The sequence below is a fragment of the Thermobia domestica genome, chromosome 10, assembly GCF_964235325.1.
Source record: "Thermobia domestica chromosome 10, izTheDome1.hap1.1, whole genome shotgun sequence".
Taxonomy (NCBI): Eukaryota; Metazoa; Arthropoda; class Insecta; order Zygentoma; family Lepismatidae; genus Thermobia; species Thermobia domestica.
Window position 1 is genome coordinate 123,096,866 of NC_137463.1, and position 13,124 is coordinate 123,109,989.

At 34.6% G+C, this 13,124-nt stretch overlaps 1 protein-coding gene across 2 annotated transcripts in view; it reads left to right on the top strand.

Annotated features, from left to right (window-relative positions):
- The window catches only part of LOC145662694 (dynein axonemal intermediate chain 7-like), a 450,989-nt gene that overhangs the window by 419,247 nt on the left and 18,618 nt on the right, over positions 1 to 13,124 (top strand). The window contains exon 13 of one of the 2 annotated variants that reach the window (XM_081728534.1): positions 10,530 to 10,748. The exons of the other annotated variant lie outside the window; for it this stretch is intronic. Coding sequence (XP_081584660.1) covers positions 10,530 to 10,748 — 219 coding nt within the window. The remainder of the gene's footprint in view (positions 1 to 10,529; positions 10,749 to 13,124) is intronic. 2 annotated transcript variants of the gene reach the window in all.

Below are 13,124 nucleotides of genomic sequence, written 5' to 3' on the forward strand. Positions count from 1 at the left end.
AACGAAACAGAGATCATAGTGCAAAATGTCACTATGTATTACTAACGTCTTACAAGATTCATTAGACAGGAATCTAAATTTTTTACGTATCTGTGCAGAGATTTTATGAGTTTGAATGTCTTTAACATGCATACTACAGCAGGAGACCTTAGTACAACTGTACAACTATACAGTGAACTAAACACATAGAGCTTGAGTGTTCGTTGATAATCTGAAAAACTGAAAAAATAATACATTTATACTTGAAAATGTCAAAGATAGTATGACAAATATAATGAACAATTCTATAATAGAATAAGCAATGGTTTATCATAAAGTAAATTGCAATGAAATGCAGAGTATTTCAAGTTAACAAAAATGTTTGTAAAATAATATGCTGAAATACAAGTTTCTTGAATAGATAGGGAAACTTCATCTTGAAATATACACCACGAATTTGATTCTCGATAGCATCTGAAATATGTTAAGAACTTTAAACCTTGAAGAACGCAACACAAGTTTGGCGCCTCATGGTTATAATATTGTCATTACAAACTGACTAAATTAGCGATAAATACAGGGAGTAGATCACTGAATCAGCTCTTATTCCGGGTTTTATATACAATAACGTACATTATCTAACGCCGGAGTTTTGGTCAGAAGATATGTTTTCTTTGCATATATTTCAGGGAGAATATGTAACGTCAACATTTCATAAGCAAATGCAGCAACTGATCATATTGAATAATGCCAAAAATAGCTCACTTTGCCAGCTAGAACCTATTTTTGGTGGAAGTTACTACATCATCGTTTTTAATTGTTTGAATACTTCGGAAGGTTTTACGGATGTTTTTTTCTGTTTGGTACGAAAAAAGTTTACTATGAAGAAAATGGTCTGCAGAACTCTTTTTGCAATGTCTGTTATTAGTTCTAGCAGTTGATTTGTTTTTAGCGTACCATTCAGCAGCGAGGCCATATGAGATATAGACTTACAACTTAACTTTGGATCCGAAACACATGAGCTCCCGCCGAGAATCGAACTCCATCTTTGAAAAAAGTATCTGATCACAGTCTGTTCTTACCCGCTGGGGTTGGAGCAGACTCTACTATTATACTGATATTGGATGAAAGTGGTTAATAATTTCATAACCTGGAAGCAGTCATACTCGTGTCCCGGTATGATCGGAACAGAAATGGGGACGACAAAACGTCGTCATACACTTGTAAAACTTAAATGTTTTCTGCTGGTCTAGTGGCTTTTTGTTTCTTGTAGTCTCGTGTTCGATTCCCGTTAAGGGCCAATTAAAATTTTACTTTAACTAGAATTTATTTTCATTAATCATCCGTCTCCTTTAGCCTAAACGACTTAAACGTTGAGAAAAGTATTTGTTTTTAGATGTTAAATACTGAAAAAGTCAGGTGCCAGTTTTTGTTATATATTTACAAAATAATAGATAGGGAGGAAAGAAAATCTCTTGATAATCGAAACTGAACAATGTTTTAGCATTCATGCTTAATTTGCCACTACCCTGACACATTAAATTCAATGTAATATAAATACTACAAACAAAATTCGCTATTTGACTGTTGATAACATGGAAAATGCCAGGTATTGTTAAACATTAAACTTAACACCTCATTTTTATATTAATAAATAACTTAAATAAATAACAACAAAGTAACATTATTATTCATCTATATCTACATAGTACATAAATGAAAAATACGTTGTCTATCATAATGAAAAGTAGCTGAACCATTTGAAAGGAATTTTATTAACATAGTTAACACCTACCTCGGACTGGGTTGTTGTCACGCCATTCTTATTAAATTGCATATCCTAACAGAAAAGAAGGAGTTAAAAATTTATGCCAAAAATAGAATACCAAACGTTTGTGAGATGAGACTTGATATACAAAAACCTTATTTAAAACGAATGTGTACGTGTCCGACCGTGTTTAGAAATGTCGGTATTAAGTAGAGAATAGGGACAATTTGTATCATTTTTGCTCAAGATTTAAAAGTGATGACATCGAGGTTGTGTCTTGTCATACCATATTTAGCATTTGGTCCAGTCGGGTTTCTATAATTCATTAATATATATGTCATAAGTCGAAGAGATGGACATAAACATCTTATTTTAAAATATGTGACCCATCTTCTGTTGTCCATAAAAATTCGCTTTTGAGGGGAAAAGGGTTCAAGTTCTAAATACGCGGTCGATATGTAAAAGTGACATCGTGATTGTCTGTCCGATCATAACGGAAATAGGATGAACCGTTTAAAATGAATATTTGAAAACATTTAATACTTGGAAGAAAATGGTTAGCTGACGTCCACTGGAAACTTGACAAAACTTCTATACGATTTAAAGGATGGTCAACTATGCCTAAATATAACATTTCAGGTGGAGTAAACACGAGGAAAGAAGTAATAGCGAGTTTAAGTTTAGCATTGGAAGTCATTGAAAAATAGAATGTGATGCACGCAAAAGACAAAAACGTATCATTTTATAATGTTTGAAGACATGATTAACAGGTTATTTATTCCAACGGATCGACTATTTCTTACACGAGTCAAGTGTTTAGTTGCGCTCTCAATTGGTGCTGACTAATTGCGGCTACATTAACATTTTTTATTATTGAGTTTCATTACTAAACTTCACTTCAATCCCCATAACTTCTCCTCGGGTGTGTTTCCACCTGATTTTTTATTTTATTTAAGCATAGTTGATCATTCTCTAAATAGCGTCCAAGTTCGCCAGATGGCCATTTCTTACAAGGGAAAAATCAGACTTTGGTAAATGAACTTCGGGTCCATCCTTCGCGAGGTAGTAGTGCACATTCAAAGTGTTATTATTACAAATTGGGAGAGCACAATAGCCAGAAATAATGAAGACAAAGCGTCTTAAAGATTCCTACTTACGCATATGTGACACGACGCGTAAACTTATCAAGTGACGGCCTGGCAGAACTACGACACCAGTGCAGAGGGTTTTGGGTTGGATCCCCGCTCGAGTCAACTTTTTTTTTTGCTTTAACCAATAAAGTAGTCATTAAATATTAATTCAGCCTATGCTTATAGCGCATAAAACAATAAAAATCTTCAAATCAGTTGTCAAATCTTTCAATGTTCTATGTTAATTAACAATAAAATGTAACCTATTCCGCGTTGAATATTGATATCACGAGTTATATTATGGTTAGCACAGTGGTTGTGTAAAAAATGTTCTACACGCTTCGTGTCTATATCTGCGGACAGTGTGCGAATTACAAGCGGTATGAGGGAGAAATTCCCTTTGGTAATGCTGGATGTATGCTTTAACTAGCCACGTCATTTCCCACTTCACTTAAGGGGGGCAAAAGCACCACCGACATAATACTTTTAATTTTGTACTAGTATATTACTAAACAATCGATTAAAGTATATTTATTCCTCAAACTCTTGAGGGGAAATTGCCCCTCCTGCTCTTTCTGGCTATAATTGTCATAGTTAGCATCTAGTGTCGTCTGAAGCACAATCCATCCCCCCTTGCAAAAAGTCCGGTCAATTCGCAGCACTGTTCACAGATATCGACACGAAGAGTCAATAACATTTTATACACAACGACTGTGTGTTAACCACAATATAAACTGTGGCATCAATATACAACGCGGAATAGGTTACATTTTATTGCTCGTTAACATGAAACATTCAAAGTTTTTACAACTGATTTGAACATTTCTAATGTTTTATGTATTATAAACATATGATGAATTAATATTTTACTTGTAATCGAACCCAGGACTCTGCACAGGAGTCGAGGATTCTTCTAACTCTGCCACACTGTCACTTCATAACTTTTTGAGTCATGTTATACACTCATCTAGTTGCAATCTTTAAGACGTTTTCCCGCATTATTTCTGTCTTGCGCTCCTCCTGTTTGTAATATTAACACTTTAAATGTGCATTACTGCTTCGCGAAGAAAGGTCCTGAAGTTCATTTACCAAAGTCTGCTTTCCCCTTGTTAGTTAACTCTGGCCAGGTTTTTCTCATGTTACTTTCATACAATACATGTTCGAAGCGAGAAAAGGAATATTAGAAATATATTCCAAAAAGAGAGTTTCTGAAGAAACTCTCACCACAGGTAGATGAAACTCGGCATTTAAACTCCTCCTTACATATCTGTGACGACATAGACCATCCTTTTCGGAAATTCCACTCTAGCAGAGAAAGCAAGGCAACTGCTACTATATCTTAATTTCCCGTTCATAAACTGGCCAAAGTGAGTAAGTATTTTAGCTGTTTAAAATAAATCTAGAAGATAGTTAGTAGTTTTATTTATTTGGATCTTTTTCATTTCACTTGATGTGCTATTCTATTGGGGAGAAGGTTGTAATATTTTGAAAATAATATTTCCAGAAACTTATTCTCCTCGCTCGAAAACGAGCATTTCAACTATTTCGTGTCTGACCTTTAAAGATTGCTCCAGCCCATATTTCTAAACGAATTCTGTATTATATTTTTTGGTTTTTAGAATATATTTATGGGTCTTTAGAACCCATATTAGGAACCGGAACCACAATTTTAGGAAGCTAAAAATCAAGTTTAATTATGGGTCACAATAGTTCAGCTAGCGATCAACTTTTATACGCAGATTTGTGACTTTAATCTATTTTTGGTTACGTGGAAATTGCTTCGTGCATGGCTTGAAGATTAATAGAGACCTTTAATAGTTTACAAACCAATCACCTTACCTCCAATTGATAGTTCTAAGACTGATCAGTTGCTTCATTGGGAGTGTAATATTCCTTTCAGCACTGAGACTTGGGATCTTAACTTGGGATTCTAAACTAAATGAACTCCCATCAAGAATGAATAGGGTTTATTCCATAAATGAACATTCTGAACATACATTCTTTTCATTCCCATGTGATTGTTCCCAAACAGAATATGACCTTCCAGAATACATACTGTCTTTCCACTCGGTATGAACACTAGTTTATTAATCATATTCTCATTAAATAGTGAACATGATTTCTTTTTTCAACATAGTGAAACATCTAATATTAAAAACAAAATATACTAATATTGTTTCGTTCTTCTTATTATGTTTCCACAGAGACCAGCACTTCATTGACAACGTTGTGTTTTAAAAAATGTGTGTTCAATTAGTTATTCATATTTAAGATAGAGATACGATAAGCACTTGAAAGCGCCTGAGGTTATATTTGCTTCGCTGTTCTGCGCGGTGGTGACTTACCAAATTGCTACTTTAATTTCATCTACTTGTATATTTAGTTAGCTTATTTTTATATTTTATTAATGGAAAGAAATCTAGAACACCCTTATTTTTGATCACCTAGGTAGAATCATATTTGCAGCTTTACATAATTACCTTAGACAAGAATAAGAAAAATCTAACAGAATGAAACCATATATAAAACTATAATACTACAAGTAATGGTTGTTCCTTCCACGGAAAGAAAAAAATACTACAAGTAATGGCTGTTTCTTTGACGAAAAGTAAAAAAGTAAATACTACAAGAAATGGCTGTTCCTTCGATAAAAAGAAAAAAACAGTGCACTTGCTGAAGATTCGAACGTAGAACAGCTGGTTGGTAGGTTAGTACGTTAACCACTACAATACATACTTGGGTACTTGTTTTCTTACTATACACTTTAAACATTCAGCTTGTGATTTCTCCTTCTGTCGTCTTACCATATAAAAGTGTCTCTGCTTTCCTTGCTTGTCACACTATTCGTGTTATTTGTTATGTAAATTGAATTTGCAAAACTAATATGTTTTGTTGTTTTACCAGTATCCACCGCTTTAAAAGTTTTTAAGGTCAATTACATTAAGCAAAATGATTTTCTCATATCTTCCATCGCTTCAAGTTGCAAAAGATACTATCCCGAGGAAAACATGCATAAACTTGTGTGACAGAAAATATGCTAATCATAATAGGTGAACCGACCTCGGCAACTAAATATAGCGATCTTTATTTCTTAGTCTATGAGCTACTTACCTACTAAATTTTGTTTATTCGGGCAATAGTTACAGAGAAATAAAGTACCACACACACACACACACACACACACACACATATATATATATATATATATATATATATATATATATATATATATATATATATATATATATATATATCCGGAGTAAAAATATAAGTTCCCCATGATTACGTCGGAAGCTAGTAGTTGCCAGTCTTTTTAATTTCCTATCATTCCATTGGAGAGTTTCAGGAAAATATCCAATTTCACGCTCTGTAAATATAGTAGCCTTAGGGAAAGCTTGTTTAATATTGCTTTGTCCTAAAGGTAAACAGAAACAACTATTTTTAAATTATATACTAAGTTCATGTTGTTTGCTTAACAAGTTATATTGTGAGACATGAAATAAGTAATTGTGGATTGTAACCTAAGTAATTACTAGCTTATTTACATTTAACGCTTTTGGTCCTATACCCGAGCTTAAAGTAGCTTCTCACAAGCAACGTATGGAACAAGGCAGAATCAGATCCAACTCAAAGTTTGGCTAGAGGACACAGAATGTAAAAGAAGAAAAATGCTAAATTAGAGCTGCCTCCATCTAGAAACACCGGAGATATGCTCCGCAACATAACGCGTTACGCGACAATATAATATAAGGTAAACATAGGAAGATACCTGTTTATGTCGAAAACGGAAAGGACAAGGAGCACCGTGATGATGTCAAGATACCTGATATGCTGTAACACTGACTTGTCGGCAATCATGAAAGCCGCTATCGTGGAGATATCGTAAGGTATTAAAACATGAAGGGGGTTGTAACATATCAATTTAAGGTACAATTCAAAACGAAAACCAATGATGAAGTCGCGAAAAACATATGTGTAATGGTCTGGACGGAACGAAGTGTGAAAGACTTGGGCAAAAAAGGTACGCGACAAGTAGCCGCGACAGTGTCTGTGCATGGAAGTGCATCCACATGGGCGCATTATGCCTTTTGAGGATATTGGGTCCGGTTTGAGGCAGTGAAAACCACAGTTGCAACCCGTGATACGAGCGCTCGTTTGGAAACTACATGAAGTACAAAGGACTTTCTTGTGAAGCTGCAAGTCAGCAGCTTGCTCCGGAGATATCATCTTGGATTGGTGATCAAAAGCACGACCTACCTGGAATCGAAGTCCCTCTTGGAAAACGTTTTTACGTTTCTTGTTCAATTTTCTTGGTGTTTCGTGTGAGCAAAGAATATTTCGGAATATATTTGTTTAAACAACAGTATCTGGAACAAAGTGTGTACGGATGACAAAGCCCAGCCATGTTCTAACTTATATTTGTTTATGAATATTTCGCTTCTTTTGTGTGGTTTGCTACATTGTTTTTCGACGGTCCCAAACAGTCACAATTTCCGCATTGACTCGATGAGTTCCATGAGTTGTAATGAAATCTCCCACGAGAGGGCTAGTTTACCACGCAACGAGATGACTCGAATTGTGTCTACTGCTTTCACTGTCACATATATAACGAAGTGAAAGTGGCAGCAGGGACCGGCCAGTGAAAAGTGACAGTGTGTTTATGGCATACGCGAATCAAAACGCACAATATTCTGTGTAGTAAATGTGTCCGCACTATCGTTCATCTACAAACACCAGTGTAGAGCTACAATGATGAACCCTCTCAATGTGATGTTAGTAACGCAACAGAACCGACAGTGGCTGAACGAGAAGCAGCTGAACACATACTAAAGATTTTGAACAACTACGATGCAACAGAAGTGAATGTGGATGAGACTCTCAACATTGATAAATACCAACTCGGTCCGGTCCAAATGGGTGAAGAGAATGCTGCGTATAGTGGTGACGGCACGCTGTCTTGGAGTGATTCTTCGCCCGAACCACAGGCAACATCGTTCTCGTCCGACAGTGACTTGAGTCGAGTGGAAATAAACGTAATAGACAATTGACGTAAAAGATGTCAAAGGGCGTCAAACATCCTCACATCAGACATATCGCTCGACGAAACACAGATTCCGCAACTGTCCTTCGGAGAGAACACTATTTAAATGGAAAGTTAAACGCGACGAAGGCTTGTTGAAAAAAAAAAAAACGCGAAATGTATCGCGCTGCAACAATTTACAGCAGCGCGACGTGATAACCATATTGTTCATGACTGTGAACTGAAATTATGGGCAAAGTAGCATTTTCTAAAGAGTGATCTTCGTACGTTCAATGCTAGTCAGGCATGAGTTGAAGCACTCAAACAACAAAACAATATCAAGAGTCGTAAAATCACGTCATATGTCACAATAAAGTATGTATGTATCAGGGAGGATATTGATTTGGTTATTGCTGGGAGGCGTGACGAGACCACGAACATCATGGAGGGTTTTGAGAATGCAAATATATGAAATGCTGATAAATCCGGTTTTGCGAAAGAGTTGACAAGTAGGTGCTATTAGCCAATAGAGGGTGGTCATATATTCAGGGCTGTATCAGTATGTGGATGCAACATCACATACGTACACTGTGGTGCCATTGTTGTCGAAACTAAGGTGGTGGCGGATAAACTCTTTGTCATTCTTCAGGAACCCGTAGCTTTAAGTTCTCGGGTTCAGGACAATATGTTCGATACACCAAATTTATGGTATTCTGGACACCTTCTGGTAAAATGACATGGGAAGAATATACGGTTTTCATCAAATAGTGCGTAATACCACATGTAGCTGCAGATGGTACTAATACACACAGTCTTTTGTTGCTTGATTCATATGGACTTCTTAAGGACAGAGATACATTTTCAAGGTTACTCCATGAAAGTGGATTCACCGCCAATCATATTCGCATCCATATTATACCTGGAAAACTACCTTGTGGTGCTGGCCGTTGGATCTTTATTACTTGCGTACGTATAAACACATTGTTCGACGGATTTTGGAGGCATTGCGTGACCGAATCAACATGAACCTTCACCATGTAGACACCGTCTTCAAGCTGCATTGACTGTGCCACGATTTCACATGACGCATCTATGCGGCTGGAAACTAGCTAGAATAGCGGAGAAGATTAAATTAACATTAAATTAACAAATTATTTGTGTTGCATTAGTAAAATTTTTTCATATTATTTCATTCATTTTTTATTCCAGAATGTTTAACAAGATCTTTTTTTTGAAATTTAAATTTTCCTTTTGCTGAACTACACTTAAAATTGAAGTCGCAAAATATTCTTAAAATTGAAGTAGAAAAACCTTCTTCAATGCTGATTTTGACTTTTATTTTGATCTAAACTATTTGTACAGTTTCCGTTGCTATAGTCAGTGCAAATGAATAATGTGAATGAATGATATTTAATCAATAAATACGACTTTCATCAACCTATACACAATGCTATGATGTAGGAATGAGTTTCTGTTTTAAACTAATTAAATATCATAATTCTGGTGTTTCTACATACGAATGTAAGTCAAAAATTATCCGCCATGTAGCTATAACTTCATACATTGTTCATACTGAAGCGTATTGTATTATTATGCTGTTGTGGGCATGCTATGAAAGTTTGACTCTAATTCCTCCATTTGCCTTCCTTTTGTTGCGGATAGATCAGGGTCGCTCCTTTAGAAGTTTGCATCAAAAAGAAACAACGAGCAGTGATCCGGTTTGTGTGGTAGGAATGTGTATCAGGGTACGCAATCAATCAAAGACTTTCGGCACAATACGGGAACAGTGTCTGGCCACAAAGGACTGAGTATGAATGGATTGAAACATTCAAAAAATTGTTGCACAAGTGATACGTACGAGGAAGGAACCGGACGATCATCTACGGTCACAAATGATGACAACATTGAGCGTGCACGTGACATGATTCTGTTAGACGCATAACTAATGATGAAGTCTCACATCGTCTGGAAAATAGTCATGGTTCCTGACACATTTTCCGACCACGAAATCCGGATCACTGCTCGTTGTTTCTCTCTGGTGCATGAACCATGGAGCTATCTAATTGAGCTGATATGATCTATCTAAAACAAAAGGAAGACAAATAGAGGAATTAGGATCAAACTTTCATAGCATGATCACGACAGCACGACAATAAAATAGACGAGGACAGAGGTCAATAAGAACAATATAAGAAGAGTTATGTCAAAATTGCGGATAATTATTGACTTACTCTCGTAAATTTTGAGTTTTGTTCTGTTGTATGGATAGTTATACTCAAATTAGTGTTATAAAACTTACCTTTTATCAGTTGTTTGAGCTAAACACAGAATATTATTGGTGCACTGCAGGTAGTATACACTTACTGTCTAATAAGAATTACAATTCTAAAGAATATCTGATAAATTTAATCAGGTCATTTCTGTTATATTTATCACACTGTTTTAGGGAGATGTTTATATTCTAAAAGCTTTTGGTTTTCAGTCTCTTCTTTCATTTTATTATTTCTTTATTTAGGATTTTAAATACTGATATTTCAAAGGCGAATTACACACTTTTTCTTTGGAGTTTAACACGTTTTTCTGTTAATGAAAATTAATTTTCCTGCAGAAACTTTTGTATTTTTATTTTTAGATAATGAGAGAAGGTGGTGCCGATATATTTCCTGATTATGATGCGTTTCTTTACATCGAAGGTGCAGCCACGAAACATTATGTGGCTGAAACCCACCTTTATCGCTGCATGGCTTTGTTCGCTCAAACATATAACTTCTCTTGGAGTCGATGGAATTTACTAGCAGGCTACGAGAGAATAATAATGCAAATACGTGAATATATCGACCCTCAACAACTGGTAAGATAAACTTTATATTATTATTATTATTATTATTATTACACATTGTTCATGTTGTTGTCAAGTTACTGGTAATTCCTAAAAATTATTAGTAGAAATTACAGATAGCTAATTTAACAAAAAGACTTTACAATATACATAATATCTTGTATTTATTCAATATGAGACTTCCGTTTCTAACAAACTCAATATATACGTTATAAACATGAAATGGAATTAATTATTTAAATACAGCATGACAACTCCTGTATAGTAGGTTCTTCATGACTTTTAAAAATAGTTTCTAAATAGCTTTTTTTTTTACGTAGTGTTCTAATTTTAATTTTCACGAAGAACAACTGCATCACATCTCATACTTTAGTATTTTTAAATATTGTAAATATCTTGGTGTTGCCTGAACATTTGTATTACAATATTCAATTAAACTATCTGACTTTACATTCATTTTAGTGAAACATAGTAGTTCTTGCTTACTGTCTTGTATTTGTAATGTATAGAATTTATCGCTATCTTCTTGAGTTGATTGTCACTTAGCTATAGTTGATTTCAAATTTTCTCAATTCGTGGAAAGCAATAGCAAAATTATAATTTCGACTTTAAATAAACTTATTCTAACGTCAAAACAGGAACCTTCTCCTATAACTTCATCTTCTTGTTATTTGTATTCAAAGTGATGATGGTATTCTTCGTTCTTGTCTTAAAATGAAACAATGATACGATCTTTCTTGAGAATTTGGTAAATTACTGAATTTCTAAACAGCAAAACTTTTCTGAAGAAAGATGAGCACAAGGAGGAGCGTAGTGAATTTTAACATTATAAAACCTATTATCTTTCAACGCCTGACAGATCACGTTTAAATATGAATGGTTTACTTGCACCAACGATGTAGCTACACTGGTCTACAACTTTTCCGAATTTAAGCAGTAATGCCCTGTATCATATAATACTCTATCTTTAAATTGGACAACAAAAATCCTTTTAAAAAGTAATATTCAAAATAATATCATAATTGAGACCATAGGGAAAAAAGCGAAAGGTCAACTTTTCTTCATCCTGAGAAAATTTAATATTAAACTTTACAAATATAGCCTACTTAGAATATAGCAGGAAGAAAACACTATTGGCTGTAAGTAAAGTATGCACTATTTATCTTTAATATTAAGATAAGAGATTCTACTACTCAAGGCGTACGCACTACCCATAACTCAATTTTGACTAAATGGTGATATTTCGCTTTCATCCCAGTGGTTTCCAATTACTACTATAATTTCCCACTACTATATTACACGAGGCCGCGTTGGTTCAGTAGTAAAGCACTTAACTCTAATGCGTAGAGTCCTTGGTTCAATCTCAACTCAAGCGAAGTGGATTTTGTGGTGGACAAATGTCATGTGAATGTATTTTCTCGGAGTTATATCACTTCATTCATTCTACCATTTCGTTCATTGATATCATTGCCGTTTCCTTTAGCCTCAGAGGGTTATTATAGTACGTTAAACTACGAAAGAAAAATACTATGTATTGTGCACAAAAGCAGAAATATTGGAAGAACAAATATTCACAGATTTTTTTGATATGATTTGAGTTTAGCATCCCGTTCAGCACAAGGCAACTTGGATCTACAGCCTAACGTGAAATCCAAACCACATGAACTCCACCGGGAATCGAACCCAAGGATTCCAAAAATATTCAAAGAAACAGATAGGCAGCAACGAAAGAAAAGGCCAAATAGTGTTTTATTTTACCATCTGTTTGCTAATTTTTATGAAGTATTGAAAAATATATTATCATCTCCAAAATGATTGTTCTATATGATGAAAATATCTATTATAAAGGATGTTCTGTTATATTATGCAACAAATAAAAAAGGCATGGAATACTTCCTAAAAACAAAATAAAAATCACAATATGATTAAAGATAGTAATTATCTCGTAGCAGTAATTACATATTTTTCAATTGGATTTCTGCAGAAAACTAAGGAACTAAAATGTGCTTCTCGGAAGTGCCTAAACAGAAACGTAAACGATAGTTCCAATTAATATTGATAACGAATGATGATGAAACTTTTTCTTTTTTCTTTTGAAAAGAAAAGATACCAGTAAAGAACCTGACATCAAATTTCGAAACATTTCCTCTATGATTTAGAGGGATATTTTCATACTGTGGTTATGAAAATAAAGTCAAGTAGGGAAATTTCCACTAATGATTTCTTAGAACTATTTACTGGCAAGTCCGTACTTGGAAGAGTCAATGTAATCTTCAGGAACGTTATTACTATATTTTAAAGTAATATAAACTATTTTCTGTTAGTTTCTGATTACTGTAAATAAAGTTCTACGTATTCAAGTATGGTATTCAAGTTAAACCACAATTA